The sequence below is a fragment of the Pleurodeles waltl genome, chromosome 4_1 (genome assembly GCF_031143425.1).
Source record: "Pleurodeles waltl isolate 20211129_DDA chromosome 4_1, aPleWal1.hap1.20221129, whole genome shotgun sequence".
Classification (NCBI taxonomy): Eukaryota; Metazoa; Chordata; class Amphibia; order Caudata; family Salamandridae; genus Pleurodeles; species Pleurodeles waltl.
In genome coordinates this window covers 600,127,954-600,152,924 of record NC_090442.1, presented here as the reverse complement: position 1 = coordinate 600,152,924, position 24,971 = coordinate 600,127,954, and the positions used below count along the sequence as shown (strand labels likewise).

The following is a 24,971-nucleotide window of genomic DNA, read 5'->3' as shown; positions in this document are numbered from 1 at the left end:
TAGTAAGAAAAGATTTACCTTTGCAGGCCTCCACCGCCAGGAAGTTAATAATCATCGTCACATTTGCTGTAAAGGGATCAACGTGTTTTCCCACACACCAGCTATGCCAGAGAGACCAAGCTGGTCTATATGCTTTCTTTGTTCCTGGAGCTCTTGCCAAGTCAATGAAATTTGAAGCTTCTGCCGAAATAGAGACGCCAGGTTGGGATTCCGCGACATTTTCTAGACTGAAAGGGTGAGGACGTTCTGGAGTATTAGGTTTTGGCGGAGACCTTGGGGATTGGTTAAGAGATCTGGAAATGTGGGGATTAAAAACATAGGTTCTATTGACAGTTCCAGGAGAGAGGGAAACCACACCTGAGAGTGCCAGAAGGGGACTATGAGCACTATGGAGGCCTGTTGACGCCTGACCTGTGCCAATACTCTGGAAATCAAAATGAAGGGGGAAAAGCGTAATTGAGGGAGGATGACCAGTCCTGAGAGAAAGCATTGAAGGCAAGAGCTAGAGGATCCGGATGCCAGCTGAAGAATTGTGGGAGCTGTGCATTGAGACGTGATGCAAAAAGATCTATGTCGAAGGAATCCCATTCGTGGAGAATGTTGTTGAAGACTTGGACATTGAGCATCCAGTCGCTGGCGTCCTGGAAGTGACGAGAATACTAATCCGCTACAAAGTTGAGGTTGCCTGGTAAATACTCCACTTGAACAGAGATTCTGTTTTGGAGGCAGAACTCCCAAAACCCTTTGCCAATTTCGATAAAGGTTTGGAATTTGTGCCTCCTAAGCGGTTGATGTAACCAACTGCGGAAATGTTGTCCATTCTGAGTAGAACTGAACAGGAAACTCTGTCTCTTGGGAGGCTCCTGATTGCAAAGGAGACAGCAAGCATCTCTAAATAGGTTATGTGCAGTTTTTACTCCTCTAGAGACCACACCGGGCTCCCCAACCCAGCAGACTTGCATCGGATTCTAATACAAGATCTGGGGCTGACACAAATATAGTCCTGCCGTTCCAGGCGTCTAAATGGTCGATCCACCATTGAAGTTCCGATCGAGAGTCTTGGTCTAGGACTATGGAATCCGTATAGGCTACCCCCCTTTGGAGATGGCAAATCTTTAGCCTCTGCAATGCATGGTAGTGAAGTGGACCTGGAAAGATAGCTTGGATTGAAGAACAGAGGAGTCCTACGACTCTTGCCAGGGATCTGAGGGAAAGCCGAGAGTTGCGTAGGATGAGTAGAATTTCTGATTTGATGGATTTGATCTTTGAAGATGGAAGGAGAAGAGTAGATGAAACAGAGTCTACCAGGAAGCCTAGGAATTCGATCTTTTGGATCGGATCCAAGGAAGATTTTTTGAAGTTTATAATAAAGCCTAGATCTGAAAGAAGAGTGCAAGCAAGAAGCACCTGAGACAGAAGAGAAGAGCGATTTTGATTCATGATCAGAATGTCATCCAACTAGATAATTAATCTGATGCCTCGAGCCCTGAGAAAGGCCGCTACTGGTTTCATTAGTTTTGTGAAGCACCATGGAGCGGAAGACAGACCGAAAGGAAGGGAAGTAAAACTGAACTTTTGACCGGCCCATTGGAAATTTTTGGGAATCTGGATGCATAGGTACCGTAAGTTATGCGTCTTGAAGGTCTAACCTTACCATCCAATATCCCTGGAGCAAAGTATCCCTGAGATGCAGGATAGTTTCCATCTTGAAGTGACGATAAAGTACAAACTGGTTGAACTGTCTTAGATTTATAACTGGGCGCATCTTTTTGTTCTTTTTCTGGACTAGAAAAACTGAGCTGAGGAAACCTGAAGTATCTAGAGAACAAGGGATTATTGCCTGTTTTTGTAAAAGAGATTGAATTTCTGAAGAAATTAAGTTCGTCATTTGAAGAGAGAATTGAGGGGGGGAGGGTAAACTTGTTTGAAAAGGCTCTGGTAACAGCTCTATAACATATACTTGAACAGTATTTAGAACCCAGGGATCTACTGTGAGTTCCCTCCATTTTGACAGGCATAGAGAAATACGACCCCAAGAATAGGTGAAAAAACATGCTGACTTACCGGCTTGAGTAGAGAATCTGGAATTACGGTTCCCCTTGCTTCTGAAGCCCCTGCTCCTTTGGGGGTAAAATTGCGGTCTGTAATCCTGGGTTGAGATATTACTGTAGAAACCGTGGGAACCTTGATTGGCATAGGAGCGGCCGGCAAAGCGGTTCCTGCCTCTGCCGGCCCTGTCAAAAACACAAGTTGAAAATATCTTCTTTAGAGATTTTTGTGCTTTGTCAAGGGAAGAGAAAGTTGCCACATACTTGCTCAACTCTTTAATAAAAGAGTCGTTGAAAAGCAGACGCTCTGCCTTGATACCGGGATCTGATCCTGCAAGGTTGACTAACTTGGGATCAAGTTTGAGAAGGAGACCCTTCCTGCATTCGTGTGTGATCGAGGAATTTGCATTCCCCAGCAAACAAATGGCTTGTTGGTCCCACAAGGAAATTTCGACGGGGTCCACAGAAGCCTGTTCCAATCGGGCAGTTTCTGCCAAATCGAAAATGCGAGTCAGTGGTCCCACTATTTCCAATAACTTATCTTGGCAAGAAGACCAAGCTTTGTCAACTCTCTTCCGCGGGTCCTTCCCGTATTTAGTGAAGAAGGTAATAAGGGAAGCATCAATAATTGGAGTTGCAGTGATTTTGAGAAGAAAGGGCATGGCGAGGACATTCGGTTTTGAGTTTTGCCCTAACTTGTTTATCCAAGGGAGTGCATAATCTGGCTTTCACATATTCTGCCACATGATCAGTGGGAAACCACTCAGTAGAATTTGGATGCTGGATGTTACTCGGATTAAACATAGGCACCCCTTGAGCATCCAGTATTGTGCAAGACCCCGCAAAGTCTTGGGACCCAACTTTACGTTTTTTGTGAGGAGGAGGGGAGAGAGTATCTCCAACATCCTTGTCGGAAAGATACGAATCCGAGTTAGGGTCTTGCACCTCGTCATCAGTGTCCAGAATTTTGGATATAGAAATAGGGGAAGATATATGTTTGGATTTTACCATGCATTTCTTAGAAGATTTAGAAATTAACCCCTCCTTAGGAGGAGGCCTTTAAGGAACCACGTACTCTACTACATGTGAACTTTTGTCACTAACCAATAGCGTTGTTTTAGTATTTTTAGATGGAATAGGACGCTTTTTGCATTCCCCCACAGATTGGGCCAGCATGGTTTTGGACACTAAATTAATGACTGAATTCTCCAATTTTTTTATAATTTTTTCCAAGAGGCCGAAATAGCCTGCTCCACAGATAACTGAATAAAATCATTAAGGTTGTCCTTAAGGACGTCTTCCTCCTCCTCCTGGGTTAAAAGTGGATGAGAGGAGCTGTCCGTGGTGGCAGCAGAAGATTAAGAACGGTAAAAACAAGGAATTGAGGTAGGCAAGGGTTAAACTTCTCACAGAAGTGAGAGCACGTATTTGGCCCCGCCTCTGTGCAGATCAAAGCGTGTTGTGGGAAACACCAGAAACCTCCCCAGCAATGAGGAGTCCGGCGCTGCAATGAAAAAGCAGAGAAAAGGGCCTTTGAAGAGAAGCGGTAAGCGTATCTTCCGACGTGTGAATCCTCTCTCAGCGAGCGGCCGACAACAGTTACCGCGCACTGAGGAGAAAACATCGGCTACAAGCCGGCTGATTGTAAATCGACCTAAAACGTAGGCAAAATACCGGCAGAACAACAAAATGAACAAGCGAGCATATAATAAACACAGAAACGTTCGTAATGTTTAGTTAATATTAGAGGGAAATATTACTTATCTTGACTGTGAACAGCAAGAAAAGAGGTCTGTTCTCAGTCAAGATAGGTATTATTAGAGCAAACTGTTTCTGATTGGCCCATTTCTTTGAACTACCTCTTGATCCTCATTGGCTACTTTTGTGTGCCTTATGGGATCGGTAGTTTGTTCTTGACTGCAGCTGCTATTGAAAATAAAGGAAAGACTAAAGCATAATAGGAGCCTCCGATCTTGCCATAGAATTCGTTTTTACCTAGTACTTAGTAAGCAGGTTTCTAGTTTGTGATGAACAGCCGATCTTCGTGATAGAATTACTGGATTTTTACCCTGCCCGTCATCCATTCTGTGGTTGGCTTATAAACCGAAAGTTGCCCTAATTTCTGTACCTGGTAGCTCTGAGTATCAAGACTTCTTAAAAACTATGTTACATCAAAGGTGGCGATTGAGAGCCGATTACTCTCTTTGATGGATCAGAGCAATGCAGAGCTCATTTGCAAATGGCTGTCTTTCCCTATTTTGACTGCTATGTGGTGCTCCGAGAAGCAAAGTCAAAATAAATACCAGATGGCTGTCATGAAGGCTTCTCGTCTTTGAACATCTCTGAGATGAAGAGTAAAAACTGAACTGATTGACAAGACATCAAACTCTTGTAAAATCTTGTAAGATCTAATGGGGATAAGTGCCACAATTCTAAAGTGGTACAAGTACTGTCTGATAAACTGATCATAATGGATCAAACTAGTTAATTCTATCTCCAGTGCCTCACCAGTTCAACAATGTGTTTCACAAGGTTCCATTCTCTAACCAACACTCTTTAACCTATACATACAACTCCTCATGTGGCTCCTGAAACAATCAAAAATTGTCTACCACCCCTCTTTTCCGATGAAAACGGAATATACTTGAATGAAAGTTTCCTACTTAGAGGACTAAACCACCCTTGCAAGGACTCTAAATGATCTCCAGGCATGTATGTCCCAATAGCTTGTCAATCTCAACCCTCCAAAAATAGACTTCTTGATTTTCTCCATCTCCAAACTGCATCAACCCAGTGCAAGATTGACTCGATGTGATGAATATACCTGCCTGCAAGCCTCCCACTGTGGAAAATGCTAAATCTTTATGATTTATCCTTGACAATAATCTAAACCTTCACAGTCACATCAATTCTGTTGCCATGTTCTTCCTGCCACGAGAAGTCTTCAAATCAGTTGCACAATCACTAGTGATAGCGAGGTTTGATTAGGGCAAACCCTACTATCTAAGATTCCTAAAATACACCTGGCTCCACTCAAAACTGTCCTAAATGCAGATGCTCAAAAAACAACTAATGCCCAAAAATATGAACATGTAATACACAGTTTTATTACCCTAAAATGGCTTTCTATCAAAGCCTGAAGCCTCTTCAAACCGGGTTATTTTGTCTACAAGACACAACATAAAAGAGCTTCTACCTAGGTAGCCCACTAGTTTACTTCAAGTGACCCCCTCCCATTCAAAAGTTCTGATCTGCCCTTCTGTCCTTGTGCAAACCCTTTTCTTAAAAACAAATCAAGACCCTGAAAGAGTTCTTCTCAAGGAGTGTGCAGGGAATACGGAACTTCAGCTCTCAGCAACAAAGGCAGATCCCTCCTTTGACAACATCAAGAAGGGATGCAAGGACTTTCTCTTTCGCTGTCACTTTCATTTAAAACCGGCCACACCTTAGACTCTGGCCAGTAGAAAGACAACTGAATTTATGCCTCTATTCGATTGTCATCATTAATCCCCAGCTACCTTTTTCTAAGCATGTCTCCCTTTCCTCTTATTCCACAACCAACTCTAACCTTTACATCCCTACCCCACAAAATGTATTAACAAATGAGGTTTTCCTATTTGATCTTTGATGAGAGTCTCTTTCTGTACTTGCACCTGCTCCTTTATAAAGCGCACTGTTAACCTGGAAGTCAGGCACACACTATGGAACACACCACAAATAAAATAAACACGTGCTGTTGCAAAAGAATATGGCTGACTGCAAGAGATGAAAACCTCGGTAACCGAGACAGAGTACTAGGTATCACAAAAATTAAAAGTCAACCCTTGTCTGCCCCTCTATTGCCAGTAACGTTTAGGATTACTTCGATTTGACCAGAGCAATTGAAAGCTCTGGTGAACATTTTGAAACATCTTGGGCAGACAAGGTAACCCATACATGATGGCATGTCTGTGGTTAGGGTAAACATTTTCCATATGTGAACAACCACCAACAGTCAGAATCTAGGATGTGCCCCCAGAAATGTGTATACTGTAAATCTTCTAAAATCCATGCTGAACAATCTACCCCATTGTAATCTAAAACAAGCCACCCACTCCAATCCAAAACAACCTGGCCCATTCCAATCTAAAACAATCTGCCCCACTCCAATCCAAAGCAATATGTCCCACTCCAGTCTGCTCCAGTACATCCCCAAAAAGCTGCCTTAGTCCAGTCGGATCCACCTAACACCGCTCCGTTCCAACCACCCACTCCAAACCACCAAACTCACTCCAGTCCATCTCACTTTAATCCAATTCAACTTAGTTCACCCCAGTCCAATGCAGTTCACCTAAATCACCCCACTTCAATCCAGTCCATCTCACACCACCTGAATCTACTCCAATCCAATCCACCTCACTCCACACCAATCCATTCCACGGCACTCCACATCAATCTAATCCACCCCACTCCAATCCAATTCATCCCACCCCAATCCAATCCAAACCACCCCACCCCACTCCAAACCAAACCAAACCAATCCACCCCACCCCATTCCAATCCACCCTATCCAGTCTAACCTACCCAATCAATGCCACACAATCCAATCCCCCTCACTCCCTTCCTCTACAATCCACTACAGTCCACCCCACCCACCTTTGTCCACCCCACTCCTGTCCAATTCAGCCCAATGCACCCACTCCAAACTACCTTAATCCATCACACTCAAACACACATTAATCCATCCATCCTACACCAAACCAATGCACCCCATACCAGTCAAATCCACCCAATCCAATCCACTCCCCTTAATCCAATTCAGTCTACTCCAGTCCACCCCACTCCAGTCTAATCTGCCACAAGCCACCCTACTCAAACCCAGTCCACTCCAATCCACCCCGCCCCACGCCATCCCACCCAATCCAATGTACCTCAATCCAATCCACCTCAATCCAATCTACCCCATCCAGTCCACCTCACTCAAACCAATCCACCCAACTCCATTCCAACCCACTCAATTCTCCAGGTAGGGAAAGGGCTCCCCTTCCATTCACAAACTCATTGGCAGAGATACTAATTTCTTGTTCCTTAAACTTAAATAACAGTAATTTCTCCCGAGCCACCTGCTATGTTATCCTTTTAAGCTCGGTTTTACTCACCCATATCCAATCAATCTCACCTTTTAGTGTTAGCTTCTTGCAGAGATCTAGGATTCTTATTCTCACTGATTTTGCCCAATTTAGTTCACTCAACACACTTTCTTTTTTACATAACAATGACATTTTGGGGAGCTCCTCACTGTCTAGTCTTACCCAGAATTGTATTGTCTCTGCGAATGCTAGTTAAGTCTCTGCCATTATGGTGGTTTCAATACTGGCCGCCTGTTCCTTCATAAAAGATGGGAAAGAAAGTGGCCTTTATAAGCACTTGCCCTCTTCAAGGTCCCAATTTGATTTCATTCGAATTCAGGTAACTTCTGCACCACACTGGAACTGTGGCCATATCATTCCCGTATAAGCTGCCAGTACAGGTCTTAAGGAGAGGCCATCATGTAGCTTGTCAAATTTCTTAAATCCCCGTACGGAATAAAGTCCTTTAGCCTGCAGGGATTCACTGTGATCTTTCCAGGACAGATTATTTGAAAACCGCATCCCCAAATATTTGTACTTACTAACAGTCTTGATCTTGACTTTAGTTAAAGACCATACCAACTTTAACCACTTCTTCCCAAAAGGAAACCCTTTGGTCTTCCCCATATTTATGACTAATTTGTTCCTCGTACAGTAATTATAGAAGACATTTAGCTTTCTCTATAGGTCAATTTCTGTCAGATCTAGGATTACTAAATCGTCAGCATATAAAAGGCAGCTTACATGTTTACCATTCAGTTTGGGGCTGAAACTATTGGGTTGATTTAGCATTATTGGCAAATCAGTCAAGAATAGGAAAAACAATATGTGTGCCAAAACACACCCTTATCTCAAGCATTTATTATACCTATTCACCAAGAGGCAGAGACCCCTCAAGATCTAATTCCACTTAGGTCCAATTACCTCAGTGGAGTTCCTGTAAAATAAAAAGTAGATCTTCTGGCATTATATAATTTCTTAAATCTTCCGGCAGCAAAACACAATCAACAGAGTCAAATGTAGACCGGAAATCTACAAAGCAGCAAAATAAAGCTCCACATTGCTCTATCAATTTTTGGCTAGTGCCCAGACACTAAAGCAGTGGTTTATTGTTGAATGCCCCCCTTTAAAATCACCCTGCCCTATGGATAATACTGAGTTTGCATCAGCCCATTCATTAAGTATCCCCAAGTGGATCCTAGGAAAAACTTTCCTGCTCACATCTAGCAGGTTTATTTGCCTACAGCTTGCAGGAAGGTAGGAATCACCTTTTTATACAAAGGTTTAATAAACGTTCCCTTCCAGCTGTCTGAGAAGCATCCCATCAGAAGGATTTTTGGGAAAAGTGAATAGAGCAGGCTAGTCCATCAGTCAATATCGGGTTTTATTATCACTGCGGAAGATGGTCTGTCCTGGCTGCTCTTGTAATTTTTAGAGACTCAATTGTTTTCCTAATTATTGAAGCTGAAATCCTTTCCAATATTTCCTCATTAATGTGAAAGTTTCCTGGATCCTAAGTGATTTGGACATCATTGTTATAAGCTTCCTCCAGGTATTCAACCCATGCATCCTCTCCCTCCGAACATTTCAGCTTCCCTTTGGTTTTTCCTAGCCCATTTTGTACCAACTGCCAAAAGTTGTTAACATTATTCTACTCGATTGTCTCAAGCATGACTTTCCAGAATTTTTCATTATACACCAGTTTCTTGCTTGATACCAATCTTTTAAATGTTTTTCTTAATTCAGCAGGTTGGTATTTACCCTCAATATTTTTTGAGAACCTTACATATGTCTCTAACTTCCTTATTCTTCTTTTTAAAAGTCTACATTCACTGTTGAACTAAAGGTTTCTTGATGCTTCTCGATCATATGTTTTCCCTGGATATCAATAAATACCTTTAGATCTAGTTTTAGGGATGCTACTACTTCATTAATTAGGTCCTCATACCACGTAATGAAATTTGGAGATATGTTCTACTTTGACCTCTTGGAAAGCCTTTAGTCGATATAGATGCTTGTACTTGTTCTTAGCGGTTTAGGGCAATAGACTTTTATGGGGAGTACTTGCTTCTCCTTGGCAGCAGTGCCCAACATAAGTATTGTACTTAAAGGGTAATGGTCACTCCCTTCTATTTGCACCTTGAACTTACTAACGTAACTAAAAGCCCATGCTTTAACGGACACATATTCTATTGTGCAGTTCTTATTGCCGTAAACAAAGGTTTTCCTTGCTGGAATATCAGGTGGAACACAACCATTAAGGCTCACAACACCATTTGATATTAGAAAGTCTAACCAGGACACATCTCTTGCTGTAGCGGCATATGCTGGCAAGCTACCAAACTTATTTTAAAAGCAAACAATAAATTGTCATACCTTTGATCAGTCACAGTAGAGACCAATTTTTCATTAAAGTCACCCATCAAGACAATCAAATAGTGCGGGTACAATGAGTCTATTTTAACCACGTCCTCTTTAAACATGTCCATATTTTCCTCATAGTGAAATGGGCTCCATGCATACAGGTAAATATTAAGAACAATTATGCATTTTGGGACCATCGTAAAGTTAGACAGTTTTACAACACAAGCAAAAATCCAATTGCTTCTGGTCTTGATCTCCCATGCCCTTGCAGCGACTTTAGTGGATATCAATATTAACTCCCCTGATGGACGCCATGTGGGATTACTTGAAGCACCCTGGTACACCTTCAAGCACCATCTATCTGTGGAGGTTCCATGCACAGTCATGCTTCCTGAAACACAAAATTGCATACTGTTCAATTGTGGTTTTGAAGATATGCTGCTTTCTAGCAATTGTGATCTATTTAACTTCCTACTCTTTTTTCTCTATGTGCTTTCGGGGGCTAGTTCTACAAATACCCATAAGCCCCTTTCATCTTTTCACTGTGCATCAACATTTTTTTTAGCATAGGTATACCGGCAGCCTGAATGCCCCCAGATTTACTTCCCTAGTCTGTGTTAAACCTAATTTCAGGATTATCCACTTTTAACTCTGCTTCCCTTTTCCTAAGGGCCGCCCTTTTAGGAATCTCTCTTAGGCCCCTTGCCCGCATATCTCTGTTCACCTCTTTGCATGTCCCGTGATTCCCTAGGCACTTGCTTACCATTACCACAGGTGATCGTCCTGTTCTTTGCGATTTTGGATCTCCTATCAGTGATGCCTGATTCCGTACCACATCTACTTTTGTTGCGGTTTATACTTAGCATCCTACCTGTCCTCAAGCCACTATCAATCGTCTTATTCTGTTTTTTTGCTCTTCTTAACATGTTCCTTCCTTTTCCTGGCCTGAATAGTCAGAGCTCGGCAGCCCCTATTTATGCTCTGGTTCTGCCTTATGCACCCGAGCGCAGAGACATAACTGGGAAAATAACTGTCCCATTTTTTTTTAACAAAAATTAGACATTTTGATATACATACAGTGGGTGGCCCCTCAACAATGGTGGTTACATCTGGGATATTTACTATCTTGCCCTCACCATCACTCATCACATGTCTCTGTGGCTCTTCCACACATTCTACCGATCTTATTAACTTTGGCACGCAATTAATAATATGATGTAGTTCAGAGGCAATGGTGTGCAAATAAGACTTATGGGACTTCAAAGCGTCCATTTTCAAAACTACAGCCTCAAAGATGCTTTGTAGAGTCTATTGTATTAAAACCATAACGTCAAGCATAGAAGAACTTGATCCTATGTCCAAGTCAATGGCTGAGTTGAGGGGGACGTCTTGATGGGATGTATTCATTGTACTTAGGGGAGACCAAGCAAATTTGCTCATGCAACATTTAGGGAATTGGGGCAGTTTGTCGAGGTTCCCAAGCCCTAGGAGACATGGTTCTCTTGAGTCTTACGTGGAGTTGCGGCCCTGCTTTCCTGTGTAACACCTCCCAAGGACCCCCTTATTAATAAGCATGGTGAGAAAGACAGTCTTGACTCTGAATAAGCCAACCGAGGCTGAAATTACTGAAATTCTGCCATATCCGACAGGGTAGAGATGTATCTGGGCCAATTTGGGAGGGTGGGAATAAAGACACACTTTCCTTTCTTGACAATTTATTTCTAAAATGTTTTCCGACTCATGTTTTAATAGAGTCTGCCACGGGAGATGCCTTAGAGGCTTTGGAAGCGTTTAATTTGAGGGCCGTTATGTTACAAGACCGAGCAGTTTCCGGACGTAACTGATCTAATCCATCCCCTGTGGAGTTGGCTAGACATATGTGGTTTTGCTGGGCTCTAGTTTTCCTTGCCCTCTTAGCTCCAACTCCAGTAAATCTGCCTGATTTGCTTAGTGGCACTATGGATTTATGGCTGCACCTGCTTATATCTACAAAAGGATGGGTGGAAAGCAGACTTCACTTCCACAAGGCTCGAACAGACCTATAGCCCAATTTCCACATTTGGTGAATTAATAAAACAATCAACACTGCAATGTGAGTGAAAATAAAGGTCTCAAGTAATCCAGGTGATCCAGGACTTTCCCTTTGGCGCTGCCTCCACATCAGAACTATTGCCTGCATCAGTTTTCTTGAGGCTTGAGGGTCAAAGAACACTTAGCTGCTTTTAACTGCTGACGTGACCCGATTGCCAGACGGTCTAGTGAGACCCGGAGAATTTTGAAGTGAGTCAAAAGTTGGATAGACAGCACACAGCTAAGCAGCTGCCTGCCTATACAGGGACCCAGCTCCACAGGGCTGTGCATAAACAGGACCAGAGTCCAAAGTCCCAGAAAGGCCTAAAGGCGTACCGCCACACGCCCGTCTCAACCCCAGCTCCCCAGAGCAGTCAGGCACGGTTCTCTTCAATGTGTGCTGCGAAAGATAAACTGTTGTTAATGTACCTTTAAAGGCTACACCACTGTGCCTCAATTGCCTTCACGATTAAGTACAGTCCTCCTCAGGCTGCCTTGATCCTCCTCAGTTCCTTGGTTCCTTCTACCAGTAGCCGCCCCATGCTGCAATGGAGAAGGGGGCAGAAGCGATAGGATTAGCAGTGTATCAAAAAGGAGACCCAGAACCCTGCGCTATTGATAGGACGTTGGATGCTGCCGCTGTTCAATGAGGCGCAAGATCCAAGAAGTCAGACCTGACATACGCGTTCTGTGGCGGTCACGAGCACAGCGTTAGATGTTGTGGGGAGAGTCCAGCTGGAGTCCAATTTACCTCACTATAATCCACCACACGTCAATCCACCCTAATCCAATCAATGCACCACACCCCAATCCACCCCAGTCCAATCCAATCCACCCCACACCAATCCACCCCACTCCAGTCTCACTCATCGCAATCCAACCCAGTCAACCCCATTCCAATCCATCCCACTTCACTTCAGTCTACCCTACTCCAATACATTCCACACCACTCTAGTCTAAACCACGCCACCCCACTCTACCCAATCCAGTCCACCCCACCCCACTACAACCCATCCACTCAACTCCAGTCCAATCCACCCATTCCACAATCCTCCCCAGTCTAATCCACCCTGCACCAGTCTGCCCCACTCCAATCAAATGAATCCAATCCACCCCCACTCCAGTCCAATCTAATCCTCCCCACACCAGGCCAGTCTAATCCACCCCACTTCAATTCACCCCATTCAAAAGCACCCCAATCCAATCCACCCAACCCTCGTCCTATCACTTCAATCCAATCCACCCACCCAAATTCAATCTAATCACCCCACTACAATTCACCTCACTCCATTTCAATCCACCCCACTCACTTCAATCCACCCCACTCTACTCCAGTCCAATCCACCACACTAGCTCAGTCCACTACAACCCAAGCCACCCTATTCCACTCCTGTGCCACTCTGCGCCACGACACTCTGCCACTGAATATTGAACTCTACTCTCCTCGACTCAGATCTACAACACTCTTCTCCCCCACTCCACTCTTAAACACTCTACTCCCCCATTCCACTCTACGACACTCCACTCCACTAACGTCTAGCCATGCTGTACAGTAGCCACACTGATGTACAACATGGCAAAACACATTCCCAAAGCCAACAGCTCTTGTATAGGAGAGACCTATTGGCTTTGCTAATGCTTTTTTATTGTGAGAGCAGAAGGCAATATCCAGTGGGGCTGGGGACAAGCTGACAACAGAGGATGAGAGGGAGGGGCTGGGGTAAGCTGATGACAACGGAGGGTGGGAGGGAAGGCTGGAGGCAAGATGAACATAAAGTAGCCTGGTAGAGAGGGGCTGGGGCAAGCAGACAGACTAAGGCAGGAGAGGAACTCAGGCAAGCATATGACAACGGACGGTGGGCGGCATGGGTCTGTGGTTTAAAATGTGCAATTTTTACTTTTTGTTATAAACACCGTGCACCGGATACTAAAGTAAATCTTAACCGTTGTTTTGTGCATTGGTATCCTATGCTGACAAAATGACTGACTGGACTGCTTTATAAGTTGTTTTAGTGGGAGTCTCAAAAATAATTTTGTTGCTAACCATGAAATGAAGAAAGTTTCCTCGCTTGTACTGTATTTACAGTCAAAAACACAATGTATTTCCAAAGTGATTCAGAGAAATTGTTCGAAGTGAAGTCTTGGCAATATTACAACATTTACTCTATTGGTACTAATATTGTGGAGGAATACTTCAACGTTTATTGGGTCTCTTTGTTTTAGAAAATGGATTCAAAACAGCACCCTGAAAAATATCCGGTTTAAAATTGTGGAATTTAATCCAGCGGTACTCAAGGGGAAAATACGCCCGGATGCTGCAAACCCCGAGCTACTCATGCCTGTGAGTATGGACAATATATTTTGTCTCATAAGAGGTACGCCTCTTAACACCATTTTAAAACAGCCGTACTGTGTCTTTTTTTTTTTAAAATACATTTTATTGACATTTTCAAACCAACAACAGGGCGCAGGCAATTTCCCACCTCGCCGCCAGGCACCAGCTCCAGCAGTTCAGTTGTTGGTTGTTATAAAAGTCAAGTAATAATGTTACAATACAATGAAAAATGGCATATCCACATTCAACAGTAGTACTCCAACCTCTCATCCCATAGACATGTCCCCCACCTTTCGCCTTGGAGCCTGCGTGTCTCAGGAGTACAGCATCCATTTTAGGACATCCTCATTCCTCACTCCTCATCCCTACTTCTCATCCATAATACCTACTTCTCATCCATCATCCATCATCCATCATCCCTACTTTGCATCCATCATACATTATCCCACTTTCTCATCCATCATCTCTGCTTTTCTTCCATCATACATCATCCCTACTTCTCATCCATCATCCCTAATTCACAACCATCAACCCTACTTCTCATCCATCATACATCATCCCTACTTCTCATCCATCATCCCTGCTTCTCTTCCATCAATCATCCCTACTTCTCATCCATCATACATCATCCCTACTTCTTATCCATCATTCCTGCTTCTCTTCCATCATTCCTACTTCTCATCCATCATACATCATACACTTCTCGTCTATCATCCCTACTTCTCATCTATCATGAATCATCACTACTTCTCATCCCTGCTTCTCATCCATCATCCTTACTTCTCATCCTTCATCCCTACTTCTCTTCCATCATCCCTACTTCTCATCCTTACTTCTCATCCATCATCCGTACTTCTCATCCATCATCCATACTTCTCATCCATCATACATCATCACTACTTCTCATCCATCATCCCTACTTCTCATCCATCATACATCATCTCTACTTCTTGTCCACCATCCCTGCTTCTCTTCCATCCTACTTCTCATCCATCATCCCTACTTCTCATCCATCATACATCATCCCTGCTTCTCATCCATCATCCCTAATTATCATCCATCATCACTACTTCTCATTCAGTATCCTTAGTTCTCTCCCATCATCCCTACTTCTCTTCCATAATCCCTACTTATCATCCCCAATCCCTGCTTCTCATCCATTCTTATTTTCCATCATTCCTACTTTTCTTCCATCATTCCTATTTCTCATCCCTCGTTCCTGCTTCTCATCCATTTTACATCATCCCTACTCCTCAACCAATCCTCCATAATCACTACTCCTCACCCATCATTCCCTACTCCTCATTCCTCATCCCTCAGTCATACCAACACATTTTCAGTTTTGTGAAACACACCTTCACACTGATTGAGAGACAATAGGTATTCAGATTTATGAGAGAGAGCTGCGTTTTATTTTACTGAATAACAGTCTTCTCATTGCATGTGCTGGGTGAAGAGGGAGGAGAGGAAATGCAACTGTGTGTTTGTGTCCAGTGAATTCAAGGCTGTACAACTTTTAATTTTATTTAACTAAGTGTTTTTCTGTTTAGAGTTGATGGAAGAGAAGCAGGGATGATGGATGAGAAGTAGGGATGACGTACGACGGACGAGAAGTAGGGATGATTAATGAGAAGCAGGGATGAGAAGTAAGGATGAGGAGTGCAGAATGAGAATGTCCTAAAATGGATGCTGTACAGTAGAGCAACCAAGGCTTTTCGGGATAAGGGTCCAGGTGAATACTCGCAAGCCCACCCAGGCTTTTCATATTTTATGATGTTTCCGGGGGCAGCCCCTCGCAATATAGACAGGGCGCTCCAGACCCATACAGTAGTCCATTCCTGAGGCCCATGTTTCCACATGCGGAGCCATCACATCTTTCCATCTCTTTACAATATTATGATTTGCCACAATCAAGCCCAACTAGAGTAGCGCCTTCTGATATCTGTTGCCCCCCAGGTGATTCAAAATAAGTATGAGGATGAGCTTGGGGTCCCTGGGGATAGGACAACCCAACACCTCTTACAATCTTCCCAGTACCCCACCAGAAATGTGAGAGAGCGGGGCATCTCCAAAACATATGTGACAAGTCCCCCTGTGGATCTCCGCATCTCGGCAATCCCCTTTGTTTAACAAACACAAGCGATGCAACTTTGTCCTAGTGAGATAGGCATGGTGGAGCAACTTCAACTGTATCATTCGAAATTGGGAGCTATAACTGCTTCCATGGATGCCTCCAATGCCTCCTGCCAGTCCTCATCCTCCATCTGGCCCAATTCACCTCCCACACCCATCTCAGAGACCCCATGGGATCAGGCAAATTGCATAACAGCATTTTGTAAACCTCAGTTTATGCGTTTTTATATTTGCGTGAAAGAGCGTTGCCTCCATAGGGGAGAACTCAGGGACATCTTCCTCTAGCTGTATAGGTAGAAGTGCCCGACGGAGCTGTAAATGTCTGAAAAAATGTGTGCAGTGCAATTGAAATTGTGTCTGCAGATCCTGAAAGGATTTCAGTATGCCATCCTGCAGCACATCTCCCAATGTGGAAATCCGCACAGGACTTGCACACTCAGAAGACGAGTTCCCCTCAAGAATGGAGTCTCCAGTGTCAGCTGATTAGCCCACCCAATGGCCCTCAGAGCATCTGACCACAACCTAAACACCACTTGCGTGGCGGCGGAGAAGTCTCCACCACAGTCCCACCATACAGGAGGTGCAGGAGATTGTATCAGCCAATCAGCCACCTTTCCACCGTGTAAGCTAGATCTCTAAACCCCTCGAATTACCAATCGTTTATTTTGAGCGGATGGGAAACCCAGTAATATAGAAATATTTCAGGGGTGGCTATCCCACCCCCTACACCGGCTGGCAGCATTTCCCCAGGGCAATACATGGTGTAACCTCTCCCCATAGTAGTGATCAAAGTTGTTCATTTACTTTTCTGAAGAGTGCTCTGTCCATTGGAAATGGGTGGTTCTGTAGTTGGTAAAGAAGATGTGTTTTTAAAAAATTGCTGAGTATCCCAGCATGGAAAGTGGACCAAAACTTGACCTCATGTGCAAGGAGTTCCAGCTGCGGCACCAGTTTCCTTTCGTAGGACCTCTCAGCCTCCATCATAACAAAAAGAAAACAGATAATTAAATCCAGAGGACACTATGGGTATGCCCTCTGCCCATGGCATATAAGTGTGGCAGGGCACTATGCAGTATGTGGAAGATTTGGAAGTTTTTATTTGGAGGCCTGAGTATGTGCCAAAAATTTGGAGAATCTGAAGAGCTCTGGGCCCTGTCGTCTCCGGGTTTCCCAGGGACAATAGGACCTCATCTGCATAAAGTGAGATTCTATTATCCACTTCAATGGATCATTGAAATTTCTGAAACTAAGTGTCCACGTGCACCAACGTGGCCAATGGTTCGATCACACGAGCAAAGAGCAGTGGTGACAAGGGGCAGCCCTGTTGCATTGCCCTCCCCGACCCACACTCTAGCCGTAAGATTGCTGTTTAAGAGATGTACTCTACCTATGAACTTGGGTCAGAACCCTACCCTGGTGAGGAGTGCAAATAGGTACTTCCAATACACAGCGTCAAAAGCCTTCCAGAAGTCAATGGACATGAGGGCCCTGTAGCCTCAAAAACTCCCACTCATTGATATCGCATTGTGTACACAACACAAATTATGGCAAATGGCCCGGCAAGGAAAAAAAACAGACTGATCCAGATTAATAAAGCGGTCAATGACTCCCTTCAATCTAGTGGCTAGCATCTTAGCACATATTTTTACTTCCTCATTCAGCAGGGATGACGGTCGAAAGTCCCCGCAATGCGTTCCCCCAGTGCCTGGTTTGTGAATCACCACTATCTCTGCGGTTCAAAGATCTGCTGGCAATTCTCCCTTCTTTTGGTCTTCTTTGAAAGTCTCCAATAACTAGGAGCTAGTCTGCAGCGACAACACCCACCAGAACGAACCAGGAACTGGTTGGGGCCCAGCGCTTTGCCTGCCCGCAATAATGCCAACACTGCTTGTAACTCCTCTTCGGTGACTTCTGCCTCCAAGGAGTTTCAGTCTTCCAGAGGTAATCCTCACAACGATCCACAGATCCTCTAGAAGGCTCAAGGGGTCTGCTATATACACCTCACTGTGGTATGTCACAAAGGCATGGGCTATTGGTACAGAACCTATTACTCCAGAGCCATCTTTGGCCATCAAGTACGCAACTGGACTTCTGCCTTCTCTGGGGGTAAACAGCCAGTGCAAGGTCTTACTGGTCTTGTCCCCCCCATTGGTATATTCTGCTGCGGAAGGCCAACCACACCTCCCTCACCTCATGAGTAAGTTCCTGTTTAAATAATGTCTGTGTATGGAGTGAGTCCCACAGCAGGGACTCCTGCAGAGAGCACATAAAGGCCATCCAAATAAAAAATACGCTCCTCTAGGTTTGCAGCCTTTCAACGTGCCCTTTCCCTCTGACCTTTAGAGTAGCTGATGATGCTGCCCCATGTGGTAGCCTTCAGAGCCTCCCACAAGGTGCCCTGGGACCTCACTAATCCCATATTTGCAGTAAGGAGTCATTGACACCCCTGTTGGCACATATCCCTAAAATCTTCATTCTTAAGGTGCCAGAGATCTAAGTCCTAGCTTAACCTAGCCTTTCCTGGTCCCTAGGTTAAACTCAGAAAGCACTAGTGAGTGATCAGAAAGGCCCTGAGTCCATAGTCTAGTATCAATAATCCTTTGTCCCTCACTACTGTGCATAAGGACATAGTCAAGTCTAGAAAAGGATCTATGAGCACCAGATTATAACGTGTACCCTCTCTCTCCTAAATGGTGGACCACATTCATATTTTTATGAAAGTGTAAAGGGGTGTTCAGCCACGGCTGGAACCCCGGGAGAGTGCAGATCGATCAAAATTGGCCTGGCATATCCCATTGAGGTCACCTCACAAAATCCATGCAGCCCCTAGCAGCTCCCGGATTAGGCCCCCTAGCCTCGTCAAGAAGCCCGCTGTCAAGAGTGGGGATGCATAAGCACAGATGAAAGAGAGCAGGGTCCCGAGCAGTACCCCCGAGATCACCACAGATCAACCCTGCCCATTTGCCAGACCTTGGTAGCCACAAAGGGTGCACCCTTTCCGATCAGGATACCTCTGGAGCCCCAATAAAACCCTGAGTGATACACCTGGGCAAAACCTTTACAAGCCAAGAATGGGCATTTGTTCCACAATAAATGTGTCTCTTGCAGCATGACTATATTGGTCCCAGACTGGGAGAATGCCTTCAGTACCGCTCCCCATTAAATTTTATCCAACAGCCTGTTTACATTCCACAAGAGGACTCTGATCATGCCGTGTTCTGTGTCATCCCGATGAGGAGTCTCGCAGTGTGATGTGTCTGCCATTTCTAATCTTCCCCTGTGTAGAATACATAAGGAACCAATGTGGTTGCTTGCTGGTCCCACCCGTCCTGACCCCCATGAATGAAATCCAATAACAAACCCCAAAAACTTCCCCACACAACCACCCTCCGTTCCTCCCCCATACTTTTGTGAACTGGAAGTATCTGCTGTGGTGAGACTAGGAAGCATAGCAAACGGGGCTAGCATGTGATAAACAGGTGTATCACCCCTAACGTCTCAATATCCCTCTCCAACGTAACCCATCATAACAAACAATGAAAAAAGTGAAGAACCTGGTTTCAGCCAGACCAAAAAGTCCAGGCAGATCGAGAGTACATTACTGAGTGTTCACCACCCTAAATAAAGCGCTATTCACTAGGTGTCCAACATATCCAGACTGGCGTCCATGTTGTTGGGCAATGCAGCTGGCTCATCCTCCTCCATGCTTGGGTATTTCCCCCACACCTGAATGTGCAGGATCCAGAGAGTGAGCTCTCCACTCCATCCAGTGTGGCTTTGTCACAGTGTCCTTTCCTGAGGATCTGCACGTTGCTGAACAAAAGGCCCACCTCCCGGCGTCACCAACTCAGAAAGCTATTATAGCACAGAGTTATTATGAAGCCAGTCGGGGGAAGGGAATTAGGGAAGGGAACAGCAGGGAGAGAGATCTGAAAAGAAAAGGTTAGAATAAATATGCACTTACTCATTCATAGCAGTATAACTCATCAATAGACTCTTGACTAAATGCGTCTCCATGATATCAGATGGAGACTCCTTTTAAAGTGACGGCAAAGCCCCTTCTTTGAATCATGGAACAAGAACAAACTACAACCTCAGAACCAAGAGATGGCAAGAGCTTTGGACTATGATCATACTCTGAATATCTATCCTGTAACATCTATGCATTCATAACATAAACCTTTGATCAGGACCTAGAAAATCTCAAAGAATTAAATATGCTTTTCACATATTATGCTTTCCAAAAAACCATGAAAACTATAATTTGTTTATCTCCAAAAATACTTTCACATCCACAACTTTAAGGCCAGAAAGTTTTTACTCATTGAACTTGAAGTGCTTTGTTTCTTATGCCAGATAGTGCTTTCATTTGTTTCATCTGAAGCGCTACACTACGCTCGTTATGCTAAGGGGCGCCTTACTCATGTGGCCTGGACCACTTTGATTGCTGTGTCACGGGCGCTTTCCTTATGTGGACTGAAGCGCTTTGATTGGCGCGCCAAGAGCGCCTTACTCATGTAGACTGGAGTGCTTTGATTGCTGTGCCCAAGGCGCTTCACTCATGTGAACTGAAGCGCTTTGATTGCTGTGCCAAGGGCGCTTTACTCATGTGGACTGAAGCGCTTTGATTGTTGTGCCAAGGGGCGCTTTACTCATGTGGCTGAAGCGCTTTGAATGTTGTGCCAAGGGCGCTTTACTCATCTGGACTGAAGCGCTTTATCATTCGTGCCAAGGCAGCTTTCCTCATGTGGACTGAAGCGCTTTAATTACTGTGCCAAGGCCGCTTTCCTCATGTGGACTGAAGTGCATTAATTAAGGTGCCAAGGATGCTTTACTCATGTGGACTGAAGCGATGTAATTACCGTGCCAAGGATGCTTTCCTCATATGGACTGAAGCGCTTTAATTACCGTGCCAAGGACGCTTTACTCATGTGGACTGAAGTGATGTAATTTCCGTGCCAAGGATGTTTTACTCAAGTGGACTGAAGCGCTTTAATCGTTGTATTAAGAGGCGCTTTACTTCTGTGCTCTGAAGCGCTTTAATCGTTGCGCCAAGGCGGCTTTACTCTGAAAACTGATAACACTTTGCTCGTTGTGCTAAGGGGAGCTTTATCTTTTGGAAGTACAACTCCCTTCAAGATTTGACTCATCTAGACCTTACCGCTACGAGTAGGGCCTACTCATATCTGAATTCACCATGGAAACAAAAGTACTCCAATTTGCCGTCCATCTGCCATGCAAGAAATCTGCTCTTCTTCAGAGGAACCCCCACGAGGACTGACTGCATCGAAGTCTTCAAAATAGTGAGCAACTTGCTTGGGAGTGGCTGGGCTTTATAGGCCTGCCACACCCCAAGATGGCTGCTGCCTCTAAAAACATGGGAATTGTAGTCTTTTCATGGAATAGCACTGATATGTGCATCTTGACCACCAATGTCTTGAACCTGAAGCTCTATGATCTTTGCCACAGGACAGACAATGCTGATGGCCACTTTTGGCACAAGAGGGGATGACAAGTGGTGCGCATAAAGCTTTGCAGAGCCGTGCAGCAGAGTTTCGGGCAGGACCTGGACCACGCATGGCCTTATCCCTGACAGGTTTCTTCCTCAGCGCTGTCTGCCATTCCTTTATGGGGCCTACCTTACGTCCTCCTCTCCTTTTTTCCCCCATCCTCCTCATTGTTGGATGCAGTACTCTTGTCAAAGCACTTCCACGCTGCTTCAAGGATGTCAAAGAAAAGGCCTTGCCCTGGAAGATAACCTTCAAGCAAGCTGGGAAGAGTAGCATGTAAGTAATCCCCATGGCCTTCAGCTTGTGCTTTGCTTCTTGGAAGGACGGCTGCTGCTGTCGCACCTTCAAGGTGTAGTCTGGGAAAATCAGCCCCGATGGTTAGAAAGACACCTGTCTGATTTTACGCACCACCCTGAGGACTGCGCCTCTGTCTGCGTAATTTAGCTCTTTAACAATGAAGGCACGTGGTGGTGCTTCCACTGGGGGCTTAGCCATCAGTGCTTTTTCAACAATTAAGCTATTTGATAGTTCATCCGAGGGGACACAGCTTCTCAACCAATCATATACGAATTTGGTGGGTGTAGCTCCCTCTGCCCCTTTTGGGATGCCCACTATTCGAAGATTATTTCACCTAAATCTTCCTTTGGCATCCTCCATTCTAGACTCCAATTGACTCACCCGGCACTGCAATTGAACCAGGCGTCCTTCATAATGTTTCACTGCATCTTCAGTTTCCGACAACCGGCCCTCTACCTCAGTATCCCTATGGGTGGTATTACAGAGGTCCTGGCGAATGAGTGTCAGATCTACCTTGAGTTCCTCCATCATGCCCTCCATTGTTACTCTGAGGTCTTGGATTGCAAGTAGTATAGGTGAGGTCTGAGCAGTATCCTCTGGTGGTGGACCGCCCCCAGTCTCCCTGATGGATGTGGTATGCTTTGTATATTTATCGATTTTCTGCTGTGAGGCAGCTACCATCAATTTATCTTTGGCCATGCTGTAACTGCAGATCTCTCTCTCTTGGGCCAGCCTAACATGAGAACTCCTACGGGCCTCTTGATGGTCACCCTGCACGTTCAGGGCCTGGATGCAGTCTCACATCTCACTCCGCAGGAAGGAGTCACAGATGTTTATAGTTGCTCTATCAAGGATCCCTCAAATCAGGGTCTGGCCCTGTTATCAGGTAGACATTGAAAATATCAAAGGTTAAGTGTCCATGTCCCTTGCAGCTCGACCTGTGTCTCATTTGTTCCTTGGGCTCCCTCCTATCACAAGTCTTCTGAAGTCCAAAGGGGAGACAGGAAGCCGAGAGCCAAGGGAATGTGCCACAAGGTGTGCTGAGTCATAGGGAGGACAGTCTTTGGCATCAATAGCCGTGCCTGGTGCCCTCTGCATCACACAATCACTAAGGGGGAGACCCCCCGCAGCCACCTGCCTGTTGGGCAGTCACTCCTGCAGAGTGCAGTCACCTAGGCCTCCTTTGCCTACTGTTAAGCCCAGCAGTTGAACATGGGGTCCCAGTGTCTGCACCCCAAACCACCACTAGCTGTGTCTAAGGGGTATCTGGCTGCACAGTGATATAGTGACCCCAGGGCCCTGTACCAGTTGACCACCGCAACTCCAGGTACCTCTCACACACTCCAAAGAAGCGTTCACACTGCTTCAAAGGCCGCAAAGCATGATGCACTTGCTTTTGCCCAGGCCCCACCATCCCATTTATTCGCCACAACAACATGCTCCCTGTAGTCTCACTGTGAGGGCTGGGCGTCTTCTAGTGTGTTTCAGTGCCACATCCCCCACTCACATGCCTCACCCCAGGGTGTCTCATCTGCTGTCCTCTCAGCCGCCTCAGTGCAGCTCATTCAGAAGAGCCCCGCATCACAAGGCCGCCTCTCCTCCGGTACATCTAGGACACATGGGCCGTCACAACCTGAGCAGCCGGCACCACCCAACTCCTGCTGTATGTCAGGTGCCAATGCCTCCCCAGCATGCACCCAGTTGCCATCTCTGAGCAGTCACCTGGCGGGTGGGCAAGTCACACATGCACTGTCTCTGTTGGGCATGTTGCCCTCTGGCCGCACCAAGGCTGTTCTGCTCACAGAAACAGCCACTTCCTCTCCGCTTGTGGAGTATAGCGTGTGCTCACAGGTAGTGGCATCTGCTGTGGCTCTACCCAGGCCAGATGAATCAAGGAGAGCGGCGGTCCCACATGGATTGACTGCGTGGTCGAAAGGAGCTTGTTACAGAGTGACCGCCATGTTCATCGCGAAACCACCCCCCCCAAACATACTGTTTAATGATGACTACCATTTGAAAAAAGGACACATGGAGTGCAAGTGAGTACATGATTGTCCATCAAAAATGGTTAAAACCCAACAGAAATATAAGTCACTCATGAGGAAAAGTTGCCATGTAATACATAATACATATGGAATAAAAAGATAAGCAATATCGTCAGATTTGACTTTTGTGTTCTTTCATATGAGGTGCACCGTTGCAGGGTAACTTAAATGCAATCACTATTATTGAGCCCAAAATACCTCACCCAATTTAGCAGTGGGGGTTAATATTTAGAGCTATTGAATGGAATAGTATTTATGCCCATTTTGAGTGCAATGTTACCTCAATTGTACATGCTTTGCACTTTTTATTACCAGTTCTGACAAGCTGATAGTAACAGTGGTGTGCTAGCATCTGTTAAATTGTAACAAGATGCTAGTTCAGTAACTAGCGCAAATTCCTTTTTTACAATTACATCAGGGTCCATAACATCTATTGCTCACAGTCATTTTCATGGTATCTTCTTATATGTTAGTAATCAATCAATCAATCAGTATTTGTAAAGTGCGGCAACTCACCCGTGAGGGTCTCAAGGCGCTGGGGGGGGAGGAGGGGCCTCATCCAAAGAGCCACATCTTGAGGTTTTTCCTGGAGATGGTGAGCGACGGGCATTGTCTGAGGTGCAAGGGGAAGTTGTTCCAGCTGTTCGCTGCAATGTAGGTGAAAGAACATCCTCCGGTAGTGGTTTTGCAGATGCAAGGGACGGTGCTGCTGCTGGGCAGAGCAGAGGGATCTCGCCGGGGTGAGGAAGGAGACACAGTGGTTCTGGTAGGTTGGTCCTGCATTGTGTATGGCCTTGTACGTGTGGGTGAGAAACTTGAAGGCGATTCGCTTCTCAACCAGCAACCAGTAGAGGGTCCTCAGGCATAGGGAGATGTGTTCTCGGCGAGGGAGGCCCAGAATTAGTTTTGGCAGTGGGTTCTGAATGAGCTTAAGTTTTTTGATGTTCCTAGTTGAGGTGCTGGTGTAGAGGGCGTTGCCCTAGTCAAGCTTGCTTGTGACTAAGGCATGGGTCCTGAGACAGTCTGCTGGGATCCATCTGAAGATCTTCTGGAGTTTGCGG

The 24,971-nt window shown here is 45.2% G+C and overlaps 1 protein-coding gene across 1 annotated transcript in view; it reads left to right on the top strand.

Moving 5' to 3' along the window:
• The window catches only part of GLT8D2 (glycosyltransferase 8 domain containing 2), a 148,259-nt gene that overhangs the window by 43,615 nt on the left and 79,673 nt on the right, over positions 1–24,971 (top strand). Inside the window, exon 5 of the mRNA XM_069228998.1 lies at positions 13,814–13,931. Coding sequence (XP_069085099.1) covers positions 13,814–13,931 — 118 coding nt within the window. The remainder of the gene's footprint in view (positions 1–13,813; positions 13,932–24,971) is intronic.